The sequence below is a fragment of the Misgurnus anguillicaudatus genome, chromosome 6, assembly GCF_027580225.2.
Source record: "Misgurnus anguillicaudatus chromosome 6, ASM2758022v2, whole genome shotgun sequence".
In the NCBI taxonomy this organism is placed as follows: Eukaryota; Metazoa; Chordata; class Actinopteri; order Cypriniformes; family Cobitidae; genus Misgurnus; species Misgurnus anguillicaudatus.
In genome coordinates this window covers 21188566-21204594 of record NC_073342.2, presented here as the reverse complement: position 1 = coordinate 21204594, position 16029 = coordinate 21188566, and the positions used below count along the sequence as shown (strand labels likewise).

The 16029-nt window shown below is 37.6% G+C and overlaps 1 protein-coding gene across 4 annotated transcripts in view; it reads left to right on the top strand.

Moving 5' to 3' along the window:
* Nucleotides 1–16029, top strand: part of immp2l (inner mitochondrial membrane peptidase subunit 2) — a 112714-nt gene that overhangs the window by 609 nt on the left and 96076 nt on the right. For all 4 annotated transcript variants that reach the window (XM_055192233.2, XM_073868754.1, XM_073868756.1 and 1 more), the window contains exons 2-3: nt 8209–8343; nt 12262–12365. In XM_055192233.2, coding sequence (XP_055048208.1) covers nt 8212–8343; nt 12262–12365 — 236 coding nt within the window. In that variant the 5' untranslated portion in view covers nt 8209–8211. The remainder of the gene's footprint in view (nt 1–8208; nt 8344–12261; nt 12366–16029) is intronic.

Genomic DNA, 16029 nt, shown 5'->3' with positions numbered 1-16029 from the left:
ATGTAGAACATTCTGTGAAAAAAATATAACCTTGATATCTTTAATGTTGACTAATGTCACGTCAAAGATTCAAATGAGTGAAATCAAACTAGCTGCTAATTTCATAATTAGATTGAGACTTTAACCAGGGTAACAAATAATTTCACACCTTCTATAAAAAGTTTTTAAAGATTTCAGTCACATAACCCTTTGAAGGGGTTTTCAAACTTTATGCTGCCAGGGACCCCTTTGACATTTTTTCAAATGTGAAATAAATCTTTGGTGTCCCCAACGTACGTATATGAAGTTTTAGCTTAAAATACCATATAGATAATTTATTATAACATGTTAAAATTGCCACTTTTTAGGTTTGAGCAAAAATGTGCCGTTTTGGGTGTGTCCTTTTAAATGCAAATGAGCTGATCTCTGCACTAAATGGCAGTGCCGTGGTTGAATAGTGCAGATTAAGGGGTGGTAGTATCCCCTTTTGACATCACAGGGGGAGCCACATTTCAACAACCTATTTTTTCACATGCTAAGTTACTGGGTTGACCTTTTTCACATTTACTAGGTTAATAGAAGCACTGACCAAATTATAACACTTAAAACATGGAAAAAGTCAGATTTTCATGATATGCCACCTTTAACATGTATTTATGTAGAGAACATAGTGTGTTATTTGCGCATGCACCAGCAGGTGGCTCATGTCAGTCATCACTGTCAACAGAAACAGGAAGTACTGTACAGTCGAGCAGTGCCAAAATAATTATTTATTTAGTTTTAAGTGAAACCATTGTAATTCTAAAAGTATTTCCATTTTTTACAAAATGTAATCTGATTACCATTTTTTTTAAAACATAACTGTAACGGATTACGATATATATATATATATATATATATATATATATATATATATATATATATATATATATATATATATATATATATTTGTTGTAAGTATTCATGGAGGGGTCTGAAATTGTCATCGTAGGTGCATGTCCACTGTGAGAGACATAATCTAAAAAAAATCCAGAAATCACAATGTATGATTTTTTTTACTGTTTATTTGTATGATACAGCCACAAATAAGTATTTGAACACTTGAGAAAGTCTATGTTAATATTTGGTACAGTAGCCTTTGTTTGCAATTTCAGAGGTCAAACGTTTCCTGTAGTTTTTCACCAGGTTTGCACACACTGCAGGAAGGATTTTGGCCCACTCCTCCACACAGATCTTCTCTAGATCAGACACGGAGTTTGAGCTCCCTCTAAAGTCTCTGGGTTTAGGTCTGGAGACTGACTAGGCCACGCCAGAACCTTGATATGCTTCTTACAGAGCCACTCCTTGGTTATCCTGGCCGTGTGCTTCGGGTCATTGTCATGTTGGAAGACCCATCTTTAATGTTTTAACTGAGGGAAGGAGGTTGTTCCCCAAAATCTTGCAATACATGGACCCGGTCATCCTCTACTTAATACAGTGCAGTCACCTTGTCCCATGTGCTGAAAAATGTATGGACAGCTCTTTGGTCTTGGCCATGTTAGTAGTTGGATTCTTACTGATTGTATGGGGTGGACAGGTGTCTTTATGCAGCTAATGACCTCAAACAGGTGCATCTAATTTAGGATAATAAATGGAGTGAAGGTGAACATTTTAAAGGCAGACTAACAGGTCTTTGAGGGTCAGAATTCTAGCTGATTTACAGGTGTTCAAATACTTATTTGCAGCTGTATCATACAAATAAATAGTTAAAAAAATCATACCTTGTGATTTCTGGATTTTTTTATTATGTCTCTCACAGTGGAAATGCAGATACAATGACAATTTCAGACCCCTCCATGATTTCTAAGTGGGAGAACTTGCAAAATAGCAGGGTGTTTAAATACTTATTTTCCTTACTGTATATGAGTTAGATAAATAGTATAGTATTTGTGATATTATAAAGAGAGCTAATTGTTTACAAACTGAAATAATTGACTATGCAGTAAGTGTCTTTTCCTCTTGAAATTTTCTTGGTAGCCCCTCTTAGAAACGTCCGGGACCCCAGTTTGAAAACTACTGGTGTAAATGCTGTGTGGATAGCCACGTAAACAGCCATAGTATGACCTGAAACACCTGCTAGTCCAGGGGTGGGCATCGAGGGCCACAGTCCTGCAGAGTTTAGCTTCAACCTTAATCGAACACACCTGAATGTCATTTCCAAACAGTCCTGAAGACTTCATTTAGATTTTTCAGCTGTGTTTGATTAGGGTTGGAGCTAAACTCTGCAGGGACACTGGCCCTCAGGACCAGGAGTTGCCCACCCCTGTGCTAGTCTGTCATAAAGCTGACATTGACCTGTAGTTTTATAACAACACGCGAGGAAACCGTTTCAAAAAGAGGTCAGTCCCTCATATACTGTAGGTGCTGAATTTAGTTTCTAGGTTACTTAATTAACACTGATCTATTTAACTTTGATCTTTTTTATTTTAAAAGTGAAACTTAATGTATTGGCTCAGCAGCACTATAAAAAGGTTGTATTAAGGTCTTAAAGGGATAGTGCACTGAAAAATAAAAATTCTGTCATTCTGTCATTTACTCACCCTCAAGTTGTTACACACATGTATAATTTTTTTTGGTTCTGATGATACAAAGGAAGATATTTTGAACAATGTTTGTAAACAAGCAGATCTGGGGCACCATTCACTTCCAAAGAAAAAAATAATACTGTATAAGTAAATGGTGCCCCAGATCTGCTTGTTTACAAACATCGCTCAAGATGTCTTTATTTGTATTCAGTACAACTTGAGGGTGAGTAAATTTTCACTTTTTCGATGAACTATCCCTTTAAGGTCATTAAAATGTATTACTCACGAGCAAACATTCAAACCTCTATTTGGACGCTTTCACTAACAGGCTTTATTATTTTTGGTTTGTTTTAAAAATAGTTTGAGTAAAAGTGACTCAGACTGGTTGTGGATCACATCATTAATTTTACCACTGTAGTGATACAGTGTCAGGAATTCCTGTTCAAGTCATCCAGAGATGATTTAATCACATTTATTCTGTCAGCATAATGCAACGTTAAAAAAGCTTCTCGCTGAAGACGGTGGGCCCATACATCAAGGAAACTAAAAATTGCCTTGTCAAGAGCGGAAACCTGTCATTGCCGTTTCAAATTACCCTAAAGCTGCACGTCCGCTAAGCACTTTTGGACACATATGATGACTGGCTCAATTAAAACGGTTACGCTCAGGTACGCATAAACAAATGTATTAGGCTACGGTTTTACATTATGCAGGTGGCGCATTTGACAGTATTACTCGCAGGATAAATGGTTTTGAAGTTTTAAACTAGAAGCATGTGATTAATCGGTTCCGCTGGCACAAGACCACCATGCACCATTTCACAGCCGCCTACATTGGTCACATTATATCAGAGGTATTTTCCTTTTAAGCGCAGGAACACATTTTTAATTGGGCTCCGGTACAAAGAAATCCATCTATGTGGCACACCTGCTGCAGGAAACTTTCTCACAATTTCATATATATCTTAAAATCGCAAGTAAAGTGTTGGCAAACGTTGAGTCTTGTAAAAATGAACACAGAATTTGAAAGGAGCCTTTGATGAAAAATGAACCAAAGCATTCTTTTGATTACTTCACACTAGTCCTAGATTCACCCACCTGCCCGATTTTAAAAATAAAGTATGAGATGCTCCACTTTACCTGTTTATGAGATCCCCATGGCATGTGCAAGTCATATATGTGCTCTTATGTGGTAAAGTATCGCAAATGGTCATGGGTTTGAACCCACGAAATGCGCATGCTGATAAAAATGTATACTTTGTAATGCACTTGGATAAAAGCATATGCCAAATGCGTAAATGTAAATATATAGATAGATTCTCAGTTTGGGAATTAAACTTTTTCATCACTCTTCATGTACAAGTAAATATAGGATTTTAGATCTTGATTAAAGACGAAGACGTCTTTAGGCTGTCATGTGTTTTGTGGCTCCGGGATGATTGTCAATCTTTCGCTGTGTACGGTATTGAGGGATTATTATTGGAACAACCTGACAGCTGGCACTTGGCAGATTTGCCCAACACCATAGATAATTCAACCGCTTGCTGTCATAATAGTTCATTAGCCTCGCTGTTGTGCGAGATACATCTCTGTACAAACAAAGCACATTAATGCTTAACGCTCAAAGATCTCCAGATAGGGGATAAACGTGTTTTTATTTACACGTACTGGTTGGAAAATTTGCATGTTGTAGATGTTGAGAAAAACAGATTTGATCAGATTTGATCCTATTAAATCTCCTTATGTTTGTCTTGAATACACTGCAAAAAATTATTTTCAAGAAAAAAGTTCTTAGTGTTTTTGTCTTGTTTTCAGTAAAAATATCTAAAAATTCTAAAATTAAGATGCTTTTTCTTGATGAGCAAAACGACCCAAGAAAATAAGTCTAGTTTTTAGACCAAAAATATAAAATTTAAGTGATTTTGTGCATATAACAAGCAAAAAATCTGCCAATGGGGTAAGCAAATTTTTCTTGAATTTTTCTTGAATTTAGTATTTTTTTGCTTGTTTTATGCACAAAATCACTTAAATTTTATATTTTTGGTCTAAAAACTAGACTAATTTTCTCTAGACTAATTGTTTTATGCACAAAATCATTTAAATTTTATATTTTTGGTCTAAAAACTAGACACATTTTCTTGGGTCGTTTTGCTCATCAAGAAAAAGCATCTTAATTTAAGAATTTTTAGATATTTTTACTAAAAACAATACAAAAATACTAAGATTTTCTTTCTTGAAAATCATTTTTTGCAGTGTAATTAGAAATAAAATCTAAATTTCTGTTAACATTTATGCATTTGACCAGCCACGGTAGAGGCGTCAAGCACAAGTTAGAGGTCTAGAAATATTGCGGCCCGAATGAGGCGTTTAGCGCAGCGCGCCTCATTCGTGCGTCTAGTTTGCGCAAATTGAGCGTTGCCGCGGGAAACACGCAAGTTGAAAAATTTGAACTGTGGCGGAAAAGCACGCCGCGTTAACCAACCAGGAGCTTGCTCTAGTAGTGACGTGATTACAAGAAGTGAGCGAATTCGCAGAAGCTTATGGAAGGCCCTCCCATGACGCGAATTTCCGCGCGAATGTCTCGATGACTAGAATTTCACGTGCGGAATTTAGTATTTTTTTGCTTGTTTTATGCACAAAATCACTTAAATTTTATATTTTTGGTCTAAAAACTAGACTAATTTTCTTGGGTCGTTTTGCTCATCAAGAAAAGCATCTTAATTTAAGAATTTTTAGATATTTTTACTAAAAACAATACAAAAATACTAAGATTTTCTTTCTTGAAAATCATTTTTTGCAGTGTAATTAGAAATAAAATCTAAATTTCTATTAACATTTATGCATTTGGCAGATGCCTTTATCCAAAGCAACTTACAGGTGTACATTTTCTGTTAGTACTGTATGTGTATTCCCTGGGAATCAAACCCACAACCTTTGTGCTGCTAACGCAATACTCTACCAATTGAGCTACAAAAACACTTTTTTAGATTAAATCACTTAATCATTTAACAGTCATTGTGTCTATTATATCAATAGTGTTGCCTGTAATAAACTAAATTGGTACTCCAGCCAAATATCAAAATTACCCCATGATTTACTCATCCTCAAGAAATCTGAGATACGCATGTCCATCCTCTTTTGTCCGCATGTCACATTTTTTCCAAGCGTGTAATGGTAGAAAACAGGGATCAGGGGACTTTGTAGCCCAAAAAACTGCATTTATTCTTCACAGAAATAATCCATGTGGCTCCAATGGGCTAATAAAGGTCTTTTGCTGGTAATTGATGCCATTTTGTAAAAAAATCCATATTTTAAACTATTAACTAGCTTCCGGTAACGACGACATCTTGGATTTACACGAATCACAGGTGTTACTGCACAAAGTGTACTTATGGCAACCAACACTCACTACGCTAAAACCCTCTCGTGAATCGCGTGAGTCCTAGATGGCATTGTTACCAGAAGTTAGTTATTATCAGGCCCGGTACTAGGCTTGCTGGACTGGGGGGCAGTCATAACTAATATATATATATATATATACTAATATATATATATATATATATATATATATAAATACAATTGCTATTGGCTGTTGAATTTGAATAAATGAGGCGAGTCTAATGCTGCGTTCAGACCAGCCGCGGTAGAGGCGTCAAGCACAAGTTAGAGGTCTAGAGATATTGCGGCGCGAATGAGGCGTTTAGCGCAGCGCGCCTCATTCGTGCGTCTAGTTTGCGCAAATTGAGCTTTGCCGCAGGAAACGCGCAAGTTGAAAAATTTGAACTTTGCTGGAAAACCGTGCCGCGTTAACCAATCAGGAGCTTGCTCTTGTAGTGACGTGATTACAGGAATCGAGCGGAATCGCAGAAGCCTATGGAAGGCCCTCCCATGACGCGAATTTCCGCGTGAATGTCTCGATGACTAGAATTTCACGTGCGGCTTTCACGCGCTAATGAAGCAAGTAAACTCAAAATGTTCAAGCGGCAAACTACACGCGGTAGATGCGAATTTGACGCCTCAAACGTGGCTGGTGTGAACCCACGGTAAGAAAGGTTTGAGGCTATATTGCCGATGTTTTACTATAAATGTAATATGTTTATGTTTAATTATGTTTAGGCAATAGTGCATATTTTCTGGTATATAATTTAAAGATACGTTTTCTTGAAGTTACCGTCATAGCAAATAGTAGTACTTTTCCTGTGAGTTAAATACTGCTGAAGAGACCTCTGAACTTTGTGTAAGACAACCAGATGGGCGGGAGGTAATATAAATAGCATTTGCCATCAAGGGACATGCTATTTGTTTTTGTTTTTTATGGTTGGCTGGACATTTTTGTGGAGCAGAGGGAAAATTGGGGGGGGGGGTAATGCCGCCCCTAGCCCCCCGTAGACCCGGCCTTGGTTATAATAGTTTGAAATATGGATATTTGTTTACAAAATTGCATAAAGTTTTTTGCAGAAGACCTTTTTTAACCCATTGGAGCTGAATGGATTACCTCTCTAAAGGATGTATGCACTTTTTTGGGTGTTTAAAGCCAGAAGCTGTTCCCTGATATCTGTTTTCTGTTATTATAAAGCTTGAAAGAGATATTGCAAAATGTGTTTGTCTGAAAGATTATATTGATATCATGTGATAATTTTGATATTTGGCTGAAGTATCCTCTTTTGTAATGTTTCTTGCTTGAGCCATACCTTATTCACAATAGTGCCACCTTGACAAATTTCCAGTTTTTAAGTTCTGATTCACTCAGCACTTTTTCACATCACAATCTCAGAGATACTCTGTCAGATTGTTGTAGTCTCAAATTTTTAAACTCTTTAAAAGCCCTCCTGAGCTAATAGCTTCAATATCTCTTTAACAGTAAATCTACAAAGCTGCTTGTAAGAGACCTTGAGGGCTTTGGGGAATGTGTGCTATGTGCTGTTCTTAAGCTTTTATGCAGCTCAAACAAAAAAAAAAAATGAATGGAATGCTTGATTGCATACCATATACATAAAAATCAACTATTATGGCACCAATTAATGATATAAAGAGAACAGTTTCTATGCTTGGATGGGTTTTCTGCCCTGGTGCTTTGAGTTCCTGCACTTTCATTGGGACTTTTTCAAAAGAAGGCCACTGCATGGTGCAATTACTTAAACAGCAAGAGAAACTTAATTTAATTGGTTGCTTTTTGCCTTTTTTATACTTTCTGACCGCACACAGCCCTCCTGTATAGCTCAGTGGTTGCTTTAGCAGCACAAAATGGTCACAGGTTCGATTCTATGGAACATGCATACTGATAAAAATGTAAACCTTGTGAGGTCTCTTTGGATAAGATTGCCATAAATGTAAATGTAGTTTATAACCTCTTTTTGATTTAAACAAGAAGTTAGATTCACTTGTCATATTCTTCACCATATCGGCTGCCATTCCGATCTGTTTTCGAGCATGAATCATCTGCTGTACAGACACATCCTTGAAACATTTTGTGCCTTGAGAGATGTTTAGGATATTTAATAAAAGCATTCCTGTCTTGTTTGTTTTCGTTCATGTTCATGTTTTTACTGGAAAGGATATTGACAGATTTGAAAAGGTATTATCAGACTCCATGCCTAGCTAAACTCCTTGAACAAGCCAAGGTCATATTGTCTGTGAACACTCATCTTTTTGTTCCGTCTCTGCAGGCGATGGCGCAGGCAGGCTTTGGGAGAAGATACTTCAAAGCGTTTGTTAGCGGCTTCTTTGTAGCCGTCCCCGTGACGGTGACTGTTTTAGATCGTCTCGCCTATGTGGCTCGTGTGGATGGTGCCTCCATGCAGGTGAGATGTCCTTCATATGCCATGTCAACCTTCATTTTATTAGCCCCGTGTCCACCGGAGCGTTTTTCCCTGCGGCCGACAAATTTTTTCAATTGTTTCCAATGGAAGCCCCATGTTTTAAAAATTAAACAGAAGTATCATAGCAACCAAAGCGCTCGGATGTAGAAACTCTGGCAAGTTTAAAGGATTAGTCCATTTTCTTAAAAACATTTTCTTAATACATGTATTTTATTAAATTAAACTAAATAGAAATTTAACAAATTAAAAACATATTTTTATTGAAAACTTTATTATTTATTATTATTATTAATTTTTTTATTATTAATTTTTTAAGCCTTCTCTGAAGGCGTAGAAGACCGTGAAGGTTCCCCACTGGTATGTTTATATATTTAAAGGATTAGTCCATTTTCTTAAAAGAAAAATCCAGATAATTTACTCACCACCATGTCATCCAAAATGTTGATGTCTTTCTTTGTTCAGTCGAGAAGAAATTATGTTTTTTGATGAAAACATTGCAGGATTTTTCTAATTTTATAGATTAATACTTAACTCAACACTTAAAGGAACACGCCCACATTTTGGGAATTTAGCTTATTCACCGTATCCCCCAGAGTTAGATAAGTCCATACATACCTCTCTCATCTCCGTGCGTGCTGTAACTCTGTCTGACGCAGCCCCCGCTAGCTTAGCTTAGCACAAAGACTGGAAATGCATGGCTCCAGCTAGTATACTGCTCCCAATAAGTGACAAAATAACGCCATCATTTTCCTATTTATGTGTTGTGATTTGTATAGTCAAACCGTGTACAAATAACAAGGTGATATGAGACACAGCGATCTTTTAACAGTATACATACTGAGAACTATATTCTCTGAAGACGAAGCACTGCCGCATGGGCGGAGTGATTTGCACAACTCTGACCGAACTCTTTGCTCCTCACCAGGGGCTTCTCGTGTGCTGCGAGCAGATCACTCCGCCCATGCGGCAGTGCTTCGTCTTCAGAGAATATAGTTCTCAGTATGTATACTGTTAAAAGATCGCTGTGTCTCATATCACCTTGTTATTTGTACACGGTTTGACTATACAAATCACAACACATAAATAGGAAAATGATCGCGTTATTTTGTCACTTATTGGGAGCAGTATACTAGCTGGAGCCATGCATTTCCAGTCTTTGTGCTAAGCTAAGCTAGCGGGGGCTGCGTCAGACAGAGTTACAGCACGCACGGAGATGAGAGAGGTATGTATGGACTTATCTAACTCTGGGGGATACGGTGAATAAGCTAAATTCCCAAAATGTGGGCGTGTTCCTTTAACAGTATTTTTCAACGGAGTTTCAAAGGACCACAAACAATCCCAAACGAGGCATAAGGGTCCCATCTAGCAAAACGATTGTCATTTTTGACAATAAAAATAACAAATATACACTCCCAAAGCACAACTTCTCGTCTAGATCCGGTCGTGATGCGCTAGCGTGACCCGACGCAATACGTCATCACGTCAAGAGGTCACAGAGGACGAATGTGAAACTCCGCCCCAGTGTTTAGATGTGTTGAGAAAGAGGACCGTTCCTGTATGTCAACTGATACTAATTAATGTCTTTGTGGCAATTTATTGATTAAAAATGGTCCGCAAATGTGCGTTTTATATATGTAACACGTGACCTCCCTACGTCACTACGCATTTACGTTAGGTCGCGCTGGACCGGACCTAGACGAAAAGTTGTGGTTTAAGAGTACATCTTTTTTATTTTTCTTGTCAAAAATGACAATCGTTTCGCTAGAAAAGACCCTTATGCCTCGTTTGGGATTGTGTATAGTCCTTTGAAACTCCGTTGAAAAAAACTGTTAAGTGTTGAGTTAAGTATTAAATGTTGGGCTCTATTAAAGTCCATTAAAATTAGAAAAATCCTGCAATGTTTTCCTCAAAAAACTAAATTTGTTCTCGACTGAACAAAGAAAGACATCAACATTTTGGATGACATGGTGGTGAGTAAATTATCTGGATTTTTCTTTTAAGAAAATGGACTAATCCTTTAAAGAACATTTTCTGGAAGGCATTAAACTTTTGTGAAAATCATGAAAAATGCTGGCGCTGGCTGGGAACTTTTTTTAAAAACGCTGGCGGGAAAAGAGTTTAAGGAAAAGTTCACCCAAAAATAAATAGTCTGTCAACATATTTTCACCCACATGTCATTCAAATACTGTATGACTTTTTCTTCTGTGAAATTCAAAAAAAGATATTTTAAGAAAAGTGCCTTGGGTTTTGTGTCCGTACAATGAAAGTCAATGGGGCCAGTTTTATTTGGTTACAAACTTTCTTTAAAATATCTTCTTTTGTGTTCTGCCAAAGAAAGAAAGTCATACAGGTTTGCAATGACATGAAGGTGAGTAAATATTTAATACATTTAGATTTATAGGTGAACTATTCCTTTAACTTATCATAAAAAGTATGTCAAAAATGACACACTGTACCTTTAAGACTTTTATTGCTTAATCACACCAAATTTCCCAAATGTTACACTAATAGCGCTGAGACCTCAGGAAAAGAGACCTTGATAGAGAAAAGCCCTGTGCTCATTTTACTAGCCAGATAGAAGCAATGCTTCATTATGCACCTAATGACCAATAACCGAGCAAAACGGTGTTGTTGTTTTCCTTTTGGACTCCACTCATCTCTCTGGGTTTTCCAACTGACTTCCCAGTGCTATATTTGCTAATGGCTTTTTCTGGCCCATCCACGGCCTTCGAATCCAAATAATTCACTCTCATGGACAATGTTGAAAGCTGACATCAATACAGAACGAGAAAATGTGTCTGAATAAAAAAGATAGAGCGCCCAGCTGTGACAGATAAATTTGCCAGCGAGAGCGCGCGCCGGGACATTTATTTTAGAAGGACAGATAAGAGATATTTCTGTCAATTATCTCAGCAACCGTGAAATGGCGCATCGAGATCCCCTTTAATGATTTATTGGATGTTTGCTCGAATAACATCACACGCAGGTTGTTTGATATAGTGCCGCAAAATAGTTAAGAGAAAAACAAATTGTCTAAAACAATTTACATCTTTTGATGGTCATCGTTATTTTTAGCCTCGGCTTGTCAAAAAGCTGAAAAATAATAGATGTTCTTTTCCAGAACTAAAGTAAAAAAGAAACTAAAGAACTGAAAAGTTTTTGTGTGGAATGAAAAAAAATGAAAGATCAAAGTTAATACAACATTCAAGTTTCCAATTATTTTCTTTCAGCAGAGCATTCATTGCGATAAATCCAGCATTCAGGCTAGTTTTTGTAATAAAAACGTGTCCTTGAAATTCTTGAAAGTTTGTGAATCTGGGGGAAAAAATTCAGAGCCCTGGGAAGTTTTTGAAAATATTGATACATAGATACATGTTGATTCATACCAAAATACCTTTTTGCATAATTGTGTTTGACACATGAAAACGTCACGGGTTACGTATGTAACTGTTGTTCCCTGAGAAGGGAACGAGGCGCTGCGTCTACCTTGCCATACTTCCTGCGTCCCTGTAACGCCGTCTTTGGCAATATTTCAGATAGCGATATACTTCCTGGCTCCCGTGTCACCCCGTCTTTGTCGTTAAGCCTCACCATTGGTTGAATTTGATATACACATTCAGACGCACTTACCCCTGGAGGCGTCCCCAAAGTGTCACCGCAGTGACACAGCTTGAGTTCCCTCGAAAGGGAACTTTAATGTAATGTAATGTATCTTAAAAGGTAACACCTTTAACCTGGCTCTCACTTGAAATGTGTCGCCACATTTAGTCCTTGAATTTGAGTTGTATTGCACCTGGAAAGTCCTTGAAAGGTCCTTGAATTTAAAGTTAACTAAGGTGTGGGAACCCTGAAATACAATAAAAGCTCAACTAAATACCATTTGGTCTGAATTTTTCCCAGCCGTCTTTGAATCCTGAAGGTGGGTCGTCGCCTGACGTTGTGCTCCTCGACCGTTGGAGTGTAAGGAACTATCAGGTGCAACGAGGAGACATTGTGTCTGTTCTGTAAGTAACCACTTATCAAACCTCATTTTTGTCTCCCTCATCACCAAGTAAATTCCTTGAAAACAGTCTAAAATCAGCTTAGTGACTGAAATTTGGTTGATTTTGTGCAATTTTTGAAACTTTATGACCAACAAAAGCTTAAATAAAACAGAGCTCCTCATTGTGACAATTGCTGTTACCCATCTAGAGTTATTTGGATTTATCAAAAGCGCTAATTGGACCGCTTCGAACCCCCTCTTTTCTCCTTGACCTTTAACCGAGCTCTGAAGTACTGTATGCTAACTCGAGAAGAATCGCTCTCGGGATAATGAGCTCTTGGGATAATAAGGGTTACTGTCTTTGCAGGTAATTGGCATGGATTCACTCTGATATACTTTAAAAGTGCTCAAAACCAAGAGCCTTTTTACATGGGTCTGTGGATGCGCAGCTTTTATCTAGGTGCTTTTTCACGTGTGACTTGTATTTTGAAGCACCGTGGTTGAACGATTGATCAGGCATTTAGCCAACTGTGTTCTTGAGCTTTAATAGGCTAACAGAGCAGGTTCACTGGTTCATGCAGAAGACTCAGGACGCAGATGTTCTCAGTTTGTCTGTATTCTGATCGGAAAGTCATATTTCAGTATTACAGTATATTAAAGATGGATTAACACCTTCAGTCCCTGCGTCCACTAGAATGAACATCACGTTTTGTGGTTCAAACTAATAAAAATGCTGATCAACTAATCAAAATAAGGCACACTGATTATACACAATAGAAAAATCAGGTTTGAAAGGGTTAATTCCACAGAAACCTTCATAATAACAAGTCACTGCCAGTAGGGTTTCGTTGGCTACATACAAATTTGATTATTGAGAAAGTACATCAAAATCAGTGTTCAAAACTATAAGTATGTGAAACGCATAACCTGCAGTTTTATATTTCAAACAGAGATGGCGATAGAGAAAACGTTTTAGATTTAGAAATGCTTCTTTGTTTACATAAGAATTGTATTTGCAGGAAATCCTGTAACCGCTCTCTGCTGATTCATTGATTAAAGCTTATGTGTACTCGATAGGAAAGTTGCTTTGTTTGTAGACAGCAAAAGCATATTTTGCGTAATTAGAATGGATGAACAAAGATTCGCTAAAGCTGAAATGTATTCGTCAGGAATTGACAATATAATGGTGAATTTAGGTGAATTTACTCCTTAATATACACATTTCTAGTGTTAATAGGATTTAAATAGAATGACTTATAGACCGTTTCAGCAGTAACAACATAAACAAGTGGCTGTCGTGGTCCGCACGTAACTTCCGGTAAACTCTGCTAAGAATAAATAACAACAAAGTTCTTTAAACGTAGTTTATTTATATAACAAGCAAAAAACAACACATAGATTACCTAGGAAACCAAACCATTTGTTATTTCGACGAGGCATTTGTTCAAGAGATCAGTTTAGCAACTAGTCACACCATTAAAAAAACAGAAACCGGAAGTAAGGTTCGGATCCACACGTGTACCACGTGCGTCCGATGAAACCGTCTATAGTCAACAAACAGTCACAAAACCAGCTGTGTTCATGTGGTCGTCAGCTATAATGCACACTTTTTTGATTTATTTATCAAAATAAACTGTTAAATGCTATTGAAGATAGAAACCTATACATTATTACTTTAGAGATGGTCCCTAAATTCAGAAACATCAATGACCCTGTCCCAAATGGCACACTCCAGACTTGTGGACATCATAAAGTGCAGACCTTCGGGACCCTTGACGCGAGTCTAAGAGGGCACACCAGAGTCGTATTTTGGGACTTGAGCGTCACACCAGAAATAGGAAGAGAAGTTGCCCATCAGTGTGAACTCCTCCCTTCCGTCGTTTGATTGGTCTAATTGCTCTTTCCCAAGGACTTCTGGGTTGGTAAAGTGCTGCAGTGCGGGCTTTGCCAAAGATTGCATCAAGGGTGCAAAGGGGGCGCTGATGAGACAGATGGGACTCCCTACGGACTCGTAGACTAGGCGAGCATGCGCAATTTAAGGCCAGGAGACCGAAAGTCCACATGAAGTGTGCCATTTGGGACAGGGCAAATCTTTTAACTTTATTTATTTATTAAGTCTATCAGCAGTTATTAGCTACTAGTGATGGGCAGTCCGGCTCTTTTCATAGATTCGGATCTTACGGCTCCGGTGTCATGAGCAATTCGGTCCTCCCTGGCAATTCTGCCCCCTTAGGATCCCAGCGTGATTCTATTGGCTGAAAAAACTCCCCATGGGTAGTTTTCTTAGCGCCTTATTACAATTCCTACAAAATCGCGTTATGATTTATGTAGTTAGAACGTTGTTAAAATTACAATTGATGTCTTTTAAATGATATGTTTCATATAGTAGTATATAAATGAGGCTATAGGTGGTGAGATCTACACATTGCTTGTGTCATTTTATTATTTAGATTATTATACTGTACCCTTTCCACTTTTGTACTGTGTAAAGTTAATAAATTACTTATACAAAACATGATTATACATAGTTAAATCAAACATTAAAATTATAATTTATAAGCCATGATTACTACACTTTTTCTATAAAATAATACATTTAGTAAGGTAATAATTTACAAAAATAAAAGTATTGTTTTTTGTAAAGCAGACGATGACAAACGTGCTGACGTGTCTGCAACATGAATATTAGTTTATTATATTATTTTTTGTTAACTTTTATTTAAAAAATGTTGTATGCTTCTTTTTTGTACAATGTAATTAGCTTGCTAGACCGCTAACGCATGACCAGGCATTAGTGCTAGGTACCAATCGGGGTCCTAGGGGAGACCGAATTGCCAGGGGGGACCGAATTGCTGATGACATCGGCTCATCATTTATTATCACTGGGAGACTTCTTTTTTTTTTTAGCCCAATTTAGCAATTGTGAATGGTTTGTCTGTTGTTCAATCAATTGATTTTATAAAAGCCTTATTTTTATTTTAAAAAAAAAACTTTTTTTTTACACTATTGTTTAACATTATTATAAATCTTTAATTAATTCTCCCTATCGCTCTGTGTACCTGTCGTCACTACACTGGCTTTTTGGGGCGACTATCCCCCCTTTCTTCTTTCACATAATGGTATAATCCTAGTCTGTCTTCCCTTTGATTGGGCAGATTGTGTGCCACATACAAATAGGTCCCGCCCCTGCCTGCGAAACAAGATTCGGCTCTCTCGCTGACGGGAATCGGCTCTTCTCGTTCGCTACAAAGAATCGGCTCTTAGAGCCGCCTCTTCACAAACGACCCATCACTATTAACTACACGTATGGTACCGTAAAGACCCTAACTCAGTGGTTCTCAAACTTTTTCAGCGTGCGGCCCCCCTTGTGTATGGCGCATTCCTTTGCGGCCCCCCCAAAGAAAAAGTTTTAAAACTCAACTTTTTATTAAACAAAACATATTAAATGATACGAAGTAGTGCTGTTGATTAGTAGTCTTACTTTTTTAGGTTTAATTGCACAGAATTCATGATAAATTAATTTATTTTATAAAATGTCATAAAACTGAGGCCCCCCTGGCACCATCTCGCGGCCCCCCTGGGGGCCCCGGCCCCCAGTTTGAGAACCACTGCCCTAACTCGCATACATAAGCAGTCCACTTCAAAATACACTAAATATTATGGACAGAAAATTACATTATGACATT